Source organism: Sceloporus occidentalis, unplaced genomic scaffold (genome assembly GCF_023333645.1).
Source record: "Sceloporus occidentalis isolate IW3139 unplaced genomic scaffold, rSceOcc1.0.p SCAF_138, whole genome shotgun sequence".
Lineage (NCBI taxonomy): Eukaryota > Metazoa > Chordata > Lepidosauria > Squamata > Phrynosomatidae > Sceloporus > Sceloporus occidentalis.
Genome location: NW_028317118.1, coordinates 1610537 through 1628370, shown reverse-complemented (window position 1 = coordinate 1628370; position 17834 = coordinate 1610537). Strand labels below are relative to the sequence as shown.

At 43.3% G+C, this 17834-nt stretch overlaps 2 protein-coding genes across 5 annotated transcripts in view; one reads left to right on the top strand and one right to left on the bottom strand.

Moving 5' to 3' along the window:
* The window catches only part of LOC149281163 (calcineurin B homologous protein 3-like), a 29967-nt gene extending 19422 nt beyond the window's left edge, over positions 1-10545 (top strand). For 2 of the 4 annotated variants that reach the window (XM_089499662.1, XM_089499663.1), the window contains exons 2-8: positions 1652-1721; positions 4140-4220; positions 5255-5394; positions 6118-6179; positions 6278-6385; positions 6970-7017; positions 7410-7731. In XM_089499662.1, the coding sequence (XP_089355788.1) occupies positions 1652-1721; positions 4140-4220; positions 5255-5394; positions 6118-6179; positions 6278-6385; positions 6970-7017; positions 7410-7487 (587 nt within the window). In that variant the 3' untranslated portion in view covers positions 7488-7731. Of the gene's footprint in view, positions 1-1651; positions 1722-2800; positions 3127-4139; positions 4221-5254; positions 5395-6117; positions 6180-6277; positions 6386-6969; positions 7018-7409; positions 7732-7792; positions 7884-10302 lie in introns of those variants that run through there. The other 2 variants (XM_089499661.1, XM_089499664.1) reach the window with 2 other exon arrangements.
* Positions 9023-17834, bottom strand: part of FBXW8 (F-box and WD repeat domain containing 8) — a 57456-nt gene continuing 48644 nt past the window's right edge. Inside the window, exons 9-11 of the mRNA XM_089499657.1 lie at positions 14645-14818; positions 12141-12257; positions 9023-10860 (exon numbers count right to left, since the gene is read on the bottom strand). Of these exons, the coding sequence (XP_089355783.1) occupies positions 10716-10860; positions 12141-12257; positions 14645-14818 (436 nt within the window). The 3' untranslated portion in view covers positions 9023-10715. The remainder of the gene's footprint in view (positions 10861-12140; positions 12258-14644; positions 14819-17834) is intronic.

Sequence of the window (17834 nt, the reverse complement as noted above, 5' to 3'; positions counted from 1 at the left end):
GTGGACTGGTTTGTTTCGAAATGGCTCCTTCTCACTTCTGGGAGCTTTTCCCCCCAATGCAAATAGGAGCTGGGCAGGGGCCACAATTCGAACTGGGAGCAAAGGGCTGCATCCCCCTACCAGGGCATTTCTACACTTGCGATTTATAGAGTGGGAGGGACCCACCAGTTTGTGCGACTGTTAAGCATTAATGCAAGTGTTGACAACACTAGTGCTCCTCCGAGCAAACATTAACTAGCCTTCAAAAGACACTGATAGAACCATAGAGTTGGAAGAGACCCCAAGGGCCATCCAGTCCAACCCCACTCTGCCATGCAGGAACTCTCAAAGCATTCCCTACAGATGGCCATTTAGCCTCTGTTTTAAGGGCCTCCAAAGAAGGAGGCTCCACCACTCTCCAAGGCAATATATTCCACTGTAGAATATATCTTACTGTTAGGAAGTTCTTCCTAATGTTGAGGTGGAATCTCTTTCTATGGAGCTTGCATCCATCGTTCAGAGTCCTATTCTCTGGAGCAGCAGAAAACAAGCTTGCTCCATCCTCAGTATAACACCCCTTCAAATACTTAAACAGAGCTATCAAATCACCTCTTAACTGTCTCTTCTCCAGGCTAAGCATCCCCAGCTCCCTAAGTCTCTCCTCGTAGGGCATGGTTTCCAGACCTTTCACCATTTTGGTTGCCCTCCTCTGGACACACTCCAGTTTCTCAACATCTTTTTTGAACTGTGGAACTGGACACAGTATTCCAGGTGAGGCCTGGCCAAAGAAGAATAGGGTGGCCCTATGACTTTCTGATTTAGATGTGCATGCATGGGTGGTTGTTGGGGAATAACATACTGAATCGTGAATGGATTGGAAGCTTTTAATTCTTCCTTGCCACCCTGGCACCTGTGACCTCTTGGAGGGAGGTGTGTAGCCTAAAACCAGCAGCAACAATTGAGGGTTAGGTGTCTTCTTGGGTTTCTAGGTGTGTATTTGGGGCCCTGCTATCAAGGGGCACTCCCATCTGGGCTGGCAGAAGCTGAGACCTCGCCAGTTGCAGCTATTGTCCAATATTGACCCAAGTAGTTATCAGTTGCGGGGGAAAAGGGCAGACTCGGAGCTTTGACGCTATGTTTGTGCTCACACTGATAGAGAGAGGAAAATGCAAAGGCTGCCTTAACATTCATTGAATAAGCTGTTGGCATGGTCTTCCTAAGTTGGCTGTCTGTGGCTGGAAGCAAGATGCCGGCTATTAAGGAATGGAGAGAGATGTACTTTATTCAGTTCCTATTGCTTGCCAGGGGGCTTAGCGTCATCTTGACCAGAATCCTCTATTGCCGTGTACGTAATATATAAGTGTATGTATAATATATAAGTATAGGGTTTCTTAGTGCCACTGCTACATATACAGAACAATGATACCTCTGTCGGGCCAGCTAACATGCACAAAATACATCTCGCAAGCTTTCAAGGCTTCACTGGTTTCTTCATCAGCCAAAGATATTAAAAATCATAACATTGGAGGGATCATTAGTCTGCTTTAGATAGTAAAATGTCTTCAACCAGTCCTATTGGTGAATCAGAATTAGAAAGTTCAGTAGATCCTTAATCCTAAATTATATTTTGAGATTATTAAAAAAAAAAACCTTGTCTGTCTTTTCTTGGTAGTCACTACGGATCAGATTGAGAACTTGCACCGGCGATTCAAGCAGCTGAGTGGGGACCAACCAACCATACGGTGAGATGGTTCCCATTCCTTTTCTTCTTAACCCTTATCATATACTAAGGATGTTTGTCAGATTTAGACAAAGCGCAAGGCACGTTTAGACCAGTTCTAGCATTTTGCAAGACAGTGCAGGCTGCCCTTGAAAGTGACATGAACCAGAGATGGATCACGCATGAAGCCTTGTTAGCACTGCTTGAATCCTACTGTTAGTCTCATCTGGAGTAGGTACATTGAATCAATGGGGTTTACCTGTGTGTGTCAGTTCACTAGCCAGCTTCTGATTCAATGGATCTACAGTACTCTAATTTGTGCTAACCAGTAGAATTCAAGTCTTAACAGGAAGCAAGTACATTAACCCCACACATTTTCTCCCCGTATGAATTTGGAAAAATTCAGAAAGGCCCAATATCAATCTGTGTCGTTTCCCAGTAGAAATCAGAAAGATTTCAGACATATTCCTGTCTGAAACTCTGGAGAGCTGCTGTCAATCCATGCAATAAATACTTGGCTAGATGGACAAATGAACTGTCCTGGTGTTGCTGTTGTTTGTCGTAGTGCACTTTCAATGGTGACCCTAAGGTTGCCAGGCTGACTCATGGCAATCTATCACAGGTTTCTTTTGGAAAGATTTGTTTGGAAGGAGGCTTGTTCTGAGGCTGAAAGGGTGCAACTTGCACAAGGTCTCCCGGTGAGTTTCCATGGCTGAGCAGGGATTCAGAACCTGGTCTCTAGAGTAGTAGTCCAGTGCTCAAACCAACAAAACACCTCCGAGACAGATAGGTCTTGCAAGCTTAAGGTACACTAATGGGAAACATAGGCTTGTGTCCTGCCTTTAGAGTTGCCTGAAGCCCTCTTAATGCTTCCTGTTGAACTAAAGTCTTTCCCCCATTAAAGTCAATTGTCAATACCCCAGCATTTGGGATAATACTTTTTTGTACTGCCTTCCAGTTTAGAAAGCGTTGTCGTCTTTTCCTGTGAGCCATGTCTTCTTATGATATGTCCAAAATCCTTTAGTCATCTTGGCTTCCAGGGAGAGTTCAGGCTTGATTTGTTCTCACATCCACCTACTTTGTCTTCGTTTTTTTTTTTTTTTTTTGGCAGTGCATGGTATCTGTAGACCTCTCCCCTACAGCACCACCTTTATTTGTGTTTCCTTTTCATTATGGAGGCAGAATAAAAGAAAAGGCAGAATAAAACAGGGGGCGATATAACGGCTCAAGCAGCATCTGTAAGGCTTGTTTGCTTAGTTTTTAAAGTTTGGCTGGTTTCCTTCTCGCCCCCTCCTGCCCACTTTTTATGCTGGAACAGGCCGACACAGTGTTCGCTTTGAAAAAAGGAGGCCTAATGACGACCGCAGGATGTTTCAAACCCAGATCTAAATGATGGGCATATGTGGCGACTGCTGGTCCTGATCAAGGTTTGTCCCTGGGTTGTTTCCTGAGCCGAAGCAGCTGCTTGTCCAGCCAGATAAAGGCTTGCTAATAAATTGCTTGTTCTCTGTTCTTTCTTTTAATGAGATGTTGTTCTCTTGGAGGGAAGGTGGCTCTAATATATACCCAGATGGCTGTTTACCCTTTCAAATTGTACTCCTGCTGCTTTGAGACCAAGGTATAGTGGTCCAGCTCAAGATGGAGCAGGGCAACGTGGCTGTTTCTTGTTTACTTTGAAACACACGCAACTCTTTCCCATGACTCTGGTGATGCTGGAAGGCCAACTGCGCATGGAGTTTCAGAATAAAACACAGAGGCCAGGGTTTACAGAGGCATGCAAAAGTGAGGGTCATTTAAAATTGGGGTGCAGCTGTGGAGGGGGGGGTCAAGAACTGCTGCCTTCCCCAGGAGTCTAGGGAAGAAGTTTATTGTATTGCAAACAGTAAGAAAAGTGTGGCTTTTTTTGGGAGATGTGGCCATGTTCTAGAAGAGTTTATTCCTGACGTTTCGCCAGCATCTGTGGCTGACATCTTCAGAGAATCTGGAGAGGATGGTGGCCATGAAAGCCTTTGACTTCATAGTTTATTCCTTGGCTGGGCATCCTGTAGACTAGGGACAGAAAATGTGTGTAATTCGGAGAGCCTCACTTTTTGAGACAATTTTCTGGGAGCTGGAACATGATATCACATCTGACTACTGTGGTGCACACCTTCATTGCACATTGTTGGGATTGTTGCATTGTTGGCATCATGGCACTACCTTTTGAAGAGTCTTTGGAAACTTCCATTGTAAGAATGAATTCCAAAAATGTTGGAGAGGTTGTCAAGAAGTAGGATTATATCTGCATATGTGGTGGCAATGTAAATATTGGTATGTACAAAACGTTTGGGGAAAAGCGATAATAGAAATAGCAAATATTATGAATATACAAATAGATAGAAGTCTGAATATAGTATTGCTATCATTATATAACTCTATTATGTCCTTTCTGCCTCTACAGCAAGGAGAACTTTGACCGCATCCCCGACTTGGAGTTCAATCCAATCAGGTCCAAAATTGTAAACGCCTTTTTTGACCGGAGGTAAAGTTGTGGGGGCTTTGTTTCCTTTGAGTAACTTTACAGTGACAACATTGTAGGGCCTTGTCTAAAGTAAAGGGTGAAGCTAAGGAATTGGTATACTGTTAGTTTTTGAGTGCTTGGGCAGTTTCATTTCATTCGCCTGAGGTTTTAGCAGCATTTAAAATCTGTTTTGAGGTGCTGTTTTTATCCTGCTGCTTGCGCTGTTTTCTTTGTTTTACTTTACCTCATTTTACTTAGTTTTTACCGTTTTTAGTCTGACATGGTCCTTCTCCCAGACACACTTTTGAAAGCAAGAGATCCTTTCCTAGAACAGATGATTACTGCCCTATTGGGTTGTCTCAGACATTGCCACCAAATTGTTAAAAATAAGAATCTGGAAGCAGAGATGGTTCCCAACAGAACATTATCTGTGGAATGGAACTTGTGGTAGCTGTTCCATACCAAAGTGATGCTTAAATGTACATTTTGTGGCATTTGCACCTTTTGCTAGGTTTACCAAATACTTGTCACATTTCACGGCGTCTCTTTTAAACACAAATGTGGCACAGAGAGAACAAGCATCTAGTATGTAATAGATAGTAAATAACATTACCTACATAATGGATACTGCTGCATATTTATATGGGTTTGCTTTTTGTCAAAAAGGCAGGGCTATACATTCCATAAACCATGCAGCTATAGAGTTTGGAGAAGCCTAAAAGGCCATCCAGTCCAATTCCCTGGCAGTGAAGGGACCAGTAACTAACAGTAAAATCATTTAGCCCAGATTTTCTAGATTTTCTGCAATAACATAGGGGATCTTGTTGCAAGCCTAGCTGAAATCAACATGCATAAATTCTTAGCATTCCCCTGATCTATTAACTCTTATCAGAATTATGCAGTGGGTGGTCTCCTCCTACTGCAACTGATGCAGGACCAGATTTGCATGCAACATGACAGCCCCCCCCCCCCACACACACACACTTATATTGTGTTTGCCAACCCATTTTTCTTGTGTGGAGATAATGTTGCACTTGTCTCTCTTATGTCTACAGGAACCTGCAAGAAGCATCCATGGGGCTGGCTGATGAGATCAACTTTGAAGACTTCCTGACTATCATGTCTAACTTCAGGCCCATTGAGATGAATATGGATGAAGAGCAGTTGGATCGCTTCAGGAAACAGAAGCTGAAATGTATGTAGATTCTCAGTTAAGCCCTCTGGCAACTGGTGGCCAGAGTGATCTGATGTGTTTGAACCCTTTCTACAAATTAGGTTCCACAGCCTGGATAGCTCCTATAATGTTAAAACTGAATCCTGGAGTGGATCCACTGTCCCACTCAGATCGAAAATGCCAGGGGACACAGTTTAAGCCATTAGTCTTCTGTGTGGAGGGCAGTGATGGTTGGGCTCCCATTCACACTGGTTGAAAGCCCTTAGCAAAGTGTAAATATCCACATGCTAGGATATGCTATGCCAGCACTACACAACCCTTGTGCATAACAGCTCCATTGTGCAACACATGTCAATGACTGAGTGCTTTTTGTGCAATGCACAAGTGTAGTGTGCAGTGTGCAACTCTTAACACATAGTATTGCTGTGTGCACAACTCCACTTTTGCTATAGCCAGCAGAATATGTCTGTTTCACTGTGACATGCATGTGTTACTAATGGAATGCCAGTCACTCTGTGTTAAAAGACAATGAGTGTAAAGAGAGAAATTATGGAGGTTATCCTGTTGTCTTCATCCATCTTAAGCACACATCAAAGAGCTGTTGGACCCAGTGCACCAAGTAAACATGAGCAGGATTTCACTGTTAGTGGCTGAACTCTGATGGAAAGGAGACCTTGCCAGATGGTACTTCTGATTTCCCCACTTTATTTTAAAAATATTTATTTTGTCCTTGTGTCTCCCTAGTTCTCTTTCACATGTATGACGCTGACAGCGATGGGAAGATCACTCTGCATGAATACAGGAATGTAATGTATCATTTTGGCCTTCTGCTCTCCAAATTGCCCTTTGTGTTGTCCATCTGCCACAACTTACAATCAGTACTTGCCTTGCTTCTCCCTGACAGGTAGTGCAAGAGATGCTGTCTGGCAACCCCCATCTGGACAAGGAGTCGGTGAGGTCCATAGCAGATGGGGCCATGATGGAAGCTGCCACCATCTGTGTGGGACAAATGGTAGGTCAACCTGGCCCCTTCCATGTTCTTCGTGTACTCTTAGAAGGGCCGGCCCTATAGCCCAGTAGGAGAGCACATGCTTTACATACTGAAATCCCCAATGCAGCTCCACTTCCACCACTATTGGTAGAATGTCTGTCATGCTATGATTTGTCTTGCATGCGCAGCTCAACTTACACGCATGTATGTCACAAACGGAATGCCAGCCATAGTGCCCAAGACAGGACAGTGGGTTCAAACCCTCAGCCATGCTCCAGCCAGTCATCTTAAGAACAATTAGAGTTTTAAATCTGGGGCTCTTTCACGCAGCACAATTTATAGCTGTTCAATACCAACTGCCATGGCTAGAGACTATGGAGTCCTATTTGCCATTTAGTGATGTATGGCAGTAGAAAATTTAAAATAGCTCAAGAAACTGCAAATCCCAGTAGTCCATAGAATGGAGCCAGGGTAATGAAAGTGGCATGAAAGTGCTGCAGCTGTGTTGCATGTGTTCCTCCACTCCCGCAAGTTCCTGAGGGCACCACTCTCCCTTTGGTACATTTCACCTCTTGGAAGTTATGCTTTTTCATTTTGGATTGCAGGAACCAGATCAAGTGTACGAGGGAATCACATTTGAAGACTTCCTTAAGGTTAGAGCTGTTTTCAGTTGGCTGGAGCAAATGAGGTTGGTTGGTTCTTCGCTGCTCAGTTCTTGGGACTACTGTAGCTCTCAATTGCACAAAGTGAGAAGGAGGTTGGTCTAGGGCAAGGAAACCTCCTTTAGACTCCCCGCCACCACCCCAGCCGCCTGCACAGTTTAAAACTGCCTGAAAACAGTTGCTAAATGCAAGCATTTCATTTGTTCACGCTCCCAGAGCCCCCCACAACACCCACAAAATGGGAAAAAGATGGTGGCTGGAAGTGCCAGTGTGCCACTTCCATTGGGCCTAGAGACAGAGGTATGGCCTGTGGCACCTGTTTACATCCTAGCTGTATTTGGCCTGACTGCAACCAGCACTGTTTTTGTCCCTTCCCATTGCAGATCTGGCAAGGAATAGACATAGAGACCAAGATGCATGTCCGCTTCCTAACTATGGAGCCGATTGCAATTTGCTACTGATGGAGAAGAAGGTGGATCAGAAATGCTGGTGCCTTCACAGTGACCTGGAACAAAATGCCAGGTGGTCAATACGGGTACAAGGAGGATTGCATCTCCCAGAGCTAGCAAACCAGAGGGCCATTTTGTCCACCAAATGGGTGGTACTTTATCAGAACAAATACATCTGAACTAGCTTTACAGAGTCACTCATCGTTTGCATACATTCTGAAGCCTAAAAGCATTAATAAAAAGTTTTATTTTTAAACCCTTGGCACCCGTATGTTCCTTTATATTATTGTGAACATTCTCATTCTGTTCTTTCTCAGCAGGCTGATAAGAGAGTAACGTTACATGGCTGGGATCTTACATTGCGCAGACGGTGGATAACTTTAACCTCACAGAGTTACAGGCAATTGTGTGAGTAAATGGTGATGGTGCACCACCAAATTGCACACGTAGATCTCTCTGCACCATGCACAGTGTGCATCTACGCACAACTTTGTGCAATGCCTGTGCATCTGCAGCGCCACTTCCACATGGGACAAAATGGCAGGGCGAGATGGTTAGGGCAATTGTAGGGCCATTTTACTTTTGAATAAACGTACGTAGGACTGTGCTGCTACACATTGCTTTGGGTGAGATGGCATTCTGTAAATGAGGGTTTTGCAAAAAAAGAGCTATCAGTATCCAAGTCTTTTTTAACCCTAATTAATGCTCCTTTCTCCAAAGAGGAGTGGCTGAAACCCACAGCATTTCAGAGTGGAGACAAAACTTCAGCTTTCTGGCTCATTTTTGATAGATGAACAATCCCCGTTCCAGGAGCTGCTTTCAATAGTTTTAAAACCTGCACCTCAAGGGAACGTTTTTCTTTTGGTACATTAGGACTGCAGGTTTCCCCTTTAAATTCAATCAAGTGTCAAAAACGCACTTTCTGCTAATTATTTAAGCAAGATTCTTATGAATAGCAGTCAAAGCATTTAAAATTGGAGTCAAGAGGCTGTGTTGAATTGTGCTAAGCTGACTTGCAAGACAATAGCACTAATTTTTTATACTGGCTCTTTTCAAGCTATATTTGCAAGTACACATTCTGTCCTACTATTTCTCTGTACTTTGAAACATAACTATAGGTTGTCAAGTGTACTAGCCAACTTCCACCCATCAAGTCCTCAAACTGGATACTTCTGGAGACGGCATACATTCCCTGTCTGATTTCCCCGAAAATGGGGTACAAGAAACGAAGTGGGTATTTTGAAGGGGGGAAAAACATAGCACTTGGAAAGACAAGGACACTTTTACTTCTTGGACACAACTTGCTGATTGACGGAATTTATTAGCAGGGTTACAACAGAAATTAAGAAATACTCTTCTAGCAACTGTTTAACTTCTAGAAAGTGAGATTCCCAGATGTCAAGGCAAGAAGAGAAGATGAGTAGAAACATTCCCACTGGCAGAACAACACAGGTTGTGATTCGGATCTGCTCCATGTCTGTAACCGATTTCAAAAGATCCCTCGTTCTCACTATAAAAGAGGATCTTTTTTATGCCACTTGAATCGATTTTCTTTTTTTCTTTTTTGGTCCCCAATTGCAGTGCTTCAAGTCAGGGATGGGGGAAGCCAGCCAGGGAGCACCAGGGCCTGAGACAGCAAGCAGGCCCCAGGGAGGGAAGGAAGGCAGGCACCGGGGGGACAGAGGAGGAGGAGAAAAAAGGGGAGGACAATGTTGGTTTTTTAAAAATAAAATATAGAATATGTGATTGACTGATCTTGCAGCTACTCAAACGATGCATATTCTATCAATTACGTATTCTATCAATCAGTCAATCACATAGTCTATCATTCACATATTCTCCTGTCCTATGTCATCCTATCCTGTCCAATCAGCATATTCTATCCATCACATAATGACATATTCTACCAACTGCATATTCTACCATTCAAATACTCACATATTCTACCATTCACATATTCTATCAATCATATATTCATATATTCTATCAACCGCATATTCTAAGTCACATATTCATATATTCTATCAAATATTCACATATTCTACCATTCACATATACAATATGCTATCAATCATATATTCACATATTCTAATGACCACATATTCAATCAGTCACATATACTATCAATCACATATTCTACTAATCACATATTCTACCTATCACATATTCTATCAATCAATAAATCACGTATTCTATCAATTTAATTTAAAAAAACAGCTGTACACAGGCGGCACTGCCAGGGGGAAAATGGTTGCTCTCTCAAAACATCACCCTTCTGCCATTTGTTCCTCCCCTCAGAAAGAATAGATTCTGATCTGGAGTTCCCACTGTTAGGAATCGTGTCAGAACCAATTCTTCTCAAAAGAACCTCAAAATAACTGCTACCAAAAAAACTTGGGCTTTTTGCGTTTGCTGTTTTATTTTCTCTGGAATCTATCCAATGAGCATAAGAATTGATTTCCAGTGGGAACTAGAGGCATATACCTAAAATCAGGCTTCGGAGCTTATGGTAGTGAGAACAACCCCTGGATCCACTTGGCTCAGCCTCTGGTGGGCTTAGCAAGCAGTTTGGATTTTCTTAAAACGAGAACATAAAACACACAAGGAGCAGTCAAGCAGCCTACATTCCTGCTGAAAATCTGCCAAGAGTGCCACTGACAACGTAACAAACAGCACATTCTTTTAAAAAAAGACATTTTTCATGTAAATCTGTCCAGCAGGTAATACTCTTCACAACTATGTGTCACAGAGTCTGCACTGTGCCACGTCTGAAGAGCCATAGTGAAGATATTCAAGTCATGTTCATTTTGTTTTCCATTTTTTCTAGTCTCTCTCCAGCTTCTGTTCTCCCTCTTCACTACTCTTAGGACCCTTCTGTGGACCATGAAAAAAAGCTACAAGGTCCAGCTTCCCTGTCCACTCGCATTACTGATGGACCAATTCCCATCCAATACTCCTCCTTCTCACTAAGGTTACTGTGGCGAGCACCACCTCTTCGCCAGTCCCACTGTGCAATACCTTGCACCAGTGCCTGCCCGATGCAGCAAGACTTCGTTCTCCTTTTCTGAACCACGGCACTGAAATGCTTCTGAGGAAAACATCTGGGTGCTTGTTGCAGTATTCCCTTTTCAGTGGTCCAGCATCAGGGATGCAGCCGCTCAGTGCTTCTAGGTACGGAGACCAGACCTTTCCAATACAAACTGGTTGCTCTTGTCCAGCATCCTCTTGCCATTGAGCTTCTTAGATGTTGTCATAGGGGACGGCCAGGCCAATGTTGTAGTTGTAACCAGTTGTTTCGTTGTAAGAGGAGCGACAAATAGGAAGGACGCTCTCCGCAGCCAACTGGTCCACAGAGAATTTGTAGGCGTAGATGATTCCCCGATGTCTGAGCAAACAGAGGAAAAGGAAAAAGGGGGAAAAGAAGACATTCCCATGTCACTTGATCAGAAGTGAACTCAGCTCTTAAATGCCACAACCCACCACCCCAGACAGGTCTACAGTTAGTAAGACCCTAGACGGAACTATGCAACAGTAAGGTCTGGAGGGCAAAATGAGGGCATTGTTCCTCCAATAAGAATTTTGCCCTTGAAATGTTCCTTTAGTCAACAAATTTCTACAATTGCAGAGAATATGTGAAAACTGTTAACACCAAGATCATTCCCTTGATCAGATTTCCAGCCCATTTTCTCTGGATGCCAAGAATCAAAGAGTTGGGATTCCATCCAGCCTCTGTTTAAAAACCTCCAAAGGAGGAGACTCCACCACACGCCGAAGGAGTGTGTCCCACTATAGAACAGTTCTTAATGTTGGGAAGTTTTCCCCCCACTGGGTAAAATCTCTTTTTTTCTCTTATTCCTAAAGGCTCAAATAAAACGTTTAAGTTCCCTGCAGTGCTAAAAATGTGAGGACTAAAGGAGAATTTCATTTGAAGGAGAAAGAATTCTTATTTGTGGCGGCAATGCTGCCAATTTGCCTCCCCCATAGCTGGCATCCCTTGAGGATCCCCAGGAGTAAAACAGAGAAACAATTTCCAAAAGCATTTCCCTCCAAAATCCTTAAATTGTTGGGAAATGCATAGAAACCTCTGGTACTCTTACCCAACAGGAAGAAAAAAAATGAATTTCTTTGGTCTCAAGTGCAAAAAGCAAAACTTTGGCACTACACCTGTAGTGAATAAATTGTCATCCTTTGTGAGATGCTGGCAACTGGCTGCATTGACAAATAGTAAAAGTGTAGCAAAAAGGAACATTGCTTACCTTACCATGAAACATTCATGTTCTGTAATGTAAGGAGGACACCTTTCCACATATTAGCAAACACGGCTGATGGAAATCAGTTAGCACTCAGGTTCCAAGGAAGTTGAAAGCGTCACAGGTTTTCTTCTGTCATGTCACTAAAACATGGCCATTTGTGGGCCTCCAAGTAATGGGTGAGGGCCACAGGCAAGTTGCCTACCTGGCATCTACTATGAATGGCAGTGGCACTCTGGGTCTACTCCTAGCTTGCCCCCAGCTACGTTCTCTCAGCTCTCTGGCACCTACACATATCTGCCCATAGCACTTTGCAAACCTGGTGGCACCACACATTAAACTCTCCCTGCTTCCTGGATTCCTTGTCCCCTTTCTGTTTAGATGAACTAATGCACTGGGGTTGGTTGTTCCTTACCTTCGATGCGCTGTCAAATCATCGTCTGTGATGCACGCACCTCGGGGTACCTTCTCATCTGGAATATTGGCCGTGATGAGACTGTGGGTGTTGAACCAGACGTGGCGGACCGGGTGCCTGGAAAAAGGAAACATAAACTCTATGTGTTGCTGTTGTTTTACTCTTTATTCTTCATGGGAATTATATTTCAAGTGTCTAAGTGTAATAGGCAAGCCCATCACCATTTAATTAAAAAATATTAAAAATCTAGGCATTCCAGTGCATAGTAAATTTGAGCAAAGCTACAGAAAAAAGGCAGGTAAAAACAAGACCTGAATAGATTAATCGTGAGGTGAAGAAATATACGAAACGTCAGGAATAAACTCTTCTGGAACATGGCCACATAGCCCAAAAAACCCACAAAAGCCTATGAAGAAATATAATAGTATGTAATGGTTCACAACAATTCTCATCTATTCAGAGCAAATTTAATTACTCTTAATAACTGAAAAAGATTATCAGTGCATCTTTGTGTGTGGACTTTGTCCATATGATTCAATGCTCAGTGATCAGTCTATTCAAATGACTGTATCTTACCATCTTTCACAATATATACATCAAGCTTTGTATTACAGTTTGCTGTATGTCAAAGCCGCTAGTATTTATGTAAGTATGAAAGTGTTCAAAGCAGTCTTCATACATTATCAGAATCCTCCAAAAACAACTCCCTAAAGGTAGGCCTGTACTATTATCCTTGCATAGAATCCTAGAGTTGAAAGAGGGTTAAAATCATAGAATCGTAGAATTGGAAGAGACCACAATGGTCATCCAGTCCAACCCCCTGCCATGCAGGAAATCTCAATCAAAGCATCCCCAACAGATGGCCATCCAGCCTCTGTTTAAAGACCTCCAAGGAAGGAGACTCCACTACACTCCAAGGAAGGAATGTGTTCCACTGTCGAACAGCCCTTACTGTCAGGAAGTTCCTCCTAATGTTGAGGCGGAATCTCTTTTCCTGGAGCTTGCATCCATTGTTCTGTGTCCTGTTCTCTGGAGAAGCAGAAAACAAGCTTGCTCCCTCCTCAATATGACATCCCTTCAAATATTTAAACAGGGCTATCATATCACCTCTTAACCTTCACTTCTCCAGGCTAAACATCCCCAGCTCCCTAAGTCGGGTTCACAGACTATTTCTTGGCTAAAGAAATGGGAAGCGTTTGTTAAAGACTGAATTAAGTATCTTAGAAATATACATGACTGGAAAGAATTTTGTCATCAGATACCCACATTTAAAAATAAATGGACGGCATTTATTTTCATGGAGATATTGTACCTGGATGTATGTGGCAATAAAACTCTAGAATAAACACTGCCATGACTGTGGTGAGAGCATCAAAAGGATAAAATTTACAGTTCCAGACTTCCTCGACTCTGCACAATGGCCATGCTGGCTTGGGATGATGGACGTTGTAGTCAAAAAGAGAAGCAAAGTGGATATTGATGTCATATTGTTGTAATCCGCTGGGATTCCCAATGGGAAAAGGCGGAATACAAATAAATCATATTATTATTATTATTATTATTATTATTATTATTATTATTATTATTATTATTATTATGTAAGCTGTTATGTGAAACTCACTGCCCATCGAGTTTCAGGAAGAAACAGAAAGGAAGGTGGTGCACAGTGGTCTGATCAATTTCCAACCAGTCATTGTGCTGAAGTCACTCTTCCGCAGAAGTTCATTTCGCTGCTGGTGATCAAGTTTTTGAGAAACCCCAATTCTCTTCCCCCACTCATGCCACCACCTTTTTAACTAAATGGATCTAACTCATCTTAATAATAATAATAATTATTATTATTATTAATATTAATATCCTGCTTCTCCCTATGGCTTGAGCTTGTCTTAGAGCTTGTCATACTGACAAAGGCGAGAAGGCGTTTATTTTAAACAAAATAAATAAATAAGAATATAAAATGCTGTTTTTAGCACCCCCAAGTGGACAGCTGAAGAAATAGAACTGGGCTGGAGAGACTGCTGTAGAAGGGCTAAAAGGAATGTGCGGAACAGCCATGTGTTTAAGATGGACCTTGGACTCACTGGGGTTTTGGCCACAATTCTCAGAACTCTAAAGCTAGCACAGCCACTATCCACACCAGCTGAGGGATTCTGGGGGCTGTAACCTCAAAAAGTAACATTCCTCAGCTGCATTTTAAGGTAGCGTGACCATACCATCCTTCTCCAACTTAGTTCCTTTCTGATGTTTTGGACTTCAGCACCCATCGTCTCTTGACCCAGTGGTCAAGAGTGGAAATGGAGTTGATGGAAGTTGTAGTCTAACTCACATGTAGAGTACCCAGTTTGGGAAAGGCTACCTTCTTGCCAATTGGCGAGTAAGGACCTCCTGCTGTGTGCAAAAGCATTACCAACATACAAATATATCACAGAAAATGAAGGAATCAGTTCCCAACTGCTGTTCAAGCTAAAGATGGCAGAAAACAGGCTGAGAACAGCTAGCTTTACCTGGCGTGCATTTCCCAGAGTTTGGTGCCCATTCGCTGGTCCCACACACAGACCAGTCCTTCTTCTCCTCCGCTGACAATCTTCCAGTCGTCCATCTGCACAGCAGAGACCCCGAGTTGGTGGCCATAGAATGAGCAGGCAGGCTTGCTTTTGCGTACATCATACACCCGCACCCTAAAACAAGAACAGGAGAGCAATGAAATCTCATGCATGCACAGTGGCAGGTAGGTTTTCGTTCACACAGCTTGTTCTTCCATAATCTTGCTTTTATCCCATCAAGAGTTTAGTCTAGAACTGTGCTAGAGCTCAGGTGGACATATTTCTAGGTGGAATGACAGACCAAATAAAGGAACGACAGACCAGCTATTTCTTCAGAAACAACATTAGCCTATGTCTCCACATACATGCACACTTTCTTCCCTTAACAAAACCCTTCTAGTCAGTATGACTGTTAGTATAGGAGGTGGCTTTAAAGGAATGCCAGTGAAACTGTGGCCCTTCAAATGTTTTGGATTACAACTCCCACAGTCCCTTACCATTGCTATCCAAAGATGTTTAGTCTAGTGTTGGTGAGAAGCTGTAGATTCGCAAGCAGCCTGCCAACTACCAGATTTTCCGGATGGTAAACCATTACAACATATTAATGGCTGAAGTGTGGGAACTGGGAGCCAGTCACTGAGTTACACAATTTTATGGGGAAGGATTTCGCTATGTTCTATAAAAGTGTTTCAATGTGTTCTAACTTCAGACTTGTCAAAAGAGTCACAGACCTGTCTACTAAGATCTTCTTTTCTACAATAAAGCTATCCTTCAGTTTAAAAAGTCTAGAATTTGTCTTTTTGCTATGAAATAGTACCTGATACTCACAAAGGTCAACCCAATCATTTCGGGTCTTACTCACAAGCCTTTAACCTCTTGGGGCGTGGCAACTGATCATGTCTGCCTTACAAAAAGCCAATCCCAGCTTCTGCTGGGATCATCGTGTTGACCTTATCACAATGAGAAATCAATACATGATTTCATGCAGCGCACTCCTTCAAGAGTAAAGTGTCCCATGGGGATTAGTAGCCAGTGTCTTTGTAAATAACATTCAGTGGGTCAAGAAGTCTCCAGAGGCTATAAATGTATTTTGGAGACCAGAGTGGAGACTCTGTGGCACTCAACCTGTGCATGAAGAGCAAACTCTAGGCAGTGATCGGTCTTCAGATCAGCCAAAAGCTAATGTGACCCTACGCTACACTGACAGAAGTATGGTTTTCAATGAAAAGAAGCTGTGTGGGGTCTGAAAATGAAGTCCTATGAGTGATGGTTAAAAGATATGGATGTAACTTTTGTGCCTCAATAAAAAAAATTTTTGACACCTTGATAGTTGAATATAACGTATCTATGAAGTGGTGACAATGCCAACATTCAATCCCAGGCTCTGACACAAGAAAATGCACGGACGTCAAAGGGGAGCGACTCCTTTTGCAAGGCAAAAGGTGTACTTAAGAACCAGCACAGAGGTGAGCCTCACAACTTGCAAGCGGCCCCATCACTTTAAGCTCTCCAGTCTAGAGCAACGGTGAGCAGCCAAGGCTGGCCCTCCAAAAACGGATGGACTAGATAGACCGTTCACAGCATAGTCGGAGTTGCAATCCAACCACATCTAGAGGCCTCCATGTTACCCATCCCTGATCTAGAGCCTCTGTGAGAGAGTGAGCAAGGAAGCAAGAAAAGCATATGGGCACACAAGCATATGAGCATAGGAGGAACAGCTTCAAAGATAACCCAAAACAGAGGAGATTTGGGAGGGGGGCAGGTGCGACCTCGGCAGATCACAAAAGGAAAAAACTACCCACAGAGCTACTGGACAGAAAAATCAAACCAAACTAATCCTTGGGAAATGATGAACTGCAGCAGCTCAGATGCCTGCATGGATTGTAGCCCACCAAGGAGGACATTCATTGTGCCAGAACTTTCATTGTTCAGGATTCCTGCCCCGATCTGGAGACTGTTCAGAAAAAGGGGAAAAAAACCATCCCTCTCTTCCTCCCCCTTACCCTTCTCTAATGAAACCGCTCCACAGGAGCCCGTGAATAACTCTATTCCAACAATTAAAACAAAAAGATGACAAAGACTCCAACCAGGCCGAATGCATCTGACAGGCTGGAACAGGGACGGGAGCGTGGTCGGGCTGGGCTGCTCCCAACACCTCAACGTCACTCGGCATCCACAGATGGAGTAAACAAAGCCCAGCTCCCTCTTCCTTCGACAAAGCAGGGAGCTCTGCAGACCTCGGCACTGGGCAAAAGCAGAACACTTCGAAGCCCTGTCCCTCACAATGTGGGGCCTGGCGCTCTGCCCGCTGGTGCCACGAAGGAGAATCAGGCTGCCTTCAATTTACTGAGCCCTGGCTGAGGCTTTGTGGTTTCATTAGCAAGGACCTGGCTTCCAGGCATCCATGTCCAGGGAAAACAAGAGACACTTTCAAATTGTTTGGGGGGGAAATAATAATCTTACAAGCTCCATCTCCCAGGATCCAGCTACTGATAATTGCAATTGTTGTTCCACAATGCTTGTGATCACTTCTCACAAGCATGGAATTTAGGAGCAAGAGTAGAATTTAGTGTTTTACTTTGTTAGAAGCCAATGTTGTGTAGTGTTTACCTGCAAGGGTGGGGAACCTTTGGCTCTCACATTGTTTTGGACTTCACCTCTCCAAAAGCACCAGGCCAGTATACTGTATTATGGCAACTGTAGTTTCAAACAGCTGTAGAGAGATGATGGAGAACCATGTACTTCCTCCAAAGAAGAATTTAGAAAGGTTTTTGACCACATACCCCAGAATGCCACAGCCAGCAGGGACGGTGGCCATCCTGACAGAAAGGTTGAGAGTCGTAGTCCAAAAAAACCAACAAATGTTTGGTTGGGAGTTTATGGAACCTGCAGGCAAAAGTAACATTTCCAAGCTTTGCCCTGAGCTCCTCAGGAAGGAGCTTAGGGGGAGTGCTAAATAAAAGACACATTTCTGGTCCGCTTGGAGGTATACAGTGTCTCACAATCTCATTAGGACAGAGTGAAAGAGGTTAAATGGGGCCTCTGTTGCACAAGAGATAAAGTTTCTCATGACTCTGTGTCACATTCTGCACTCTTATTAGAGCACAAGAATTCCATCTCAAGCCAGTCTATTGCAGGCAGCAGAATGAAT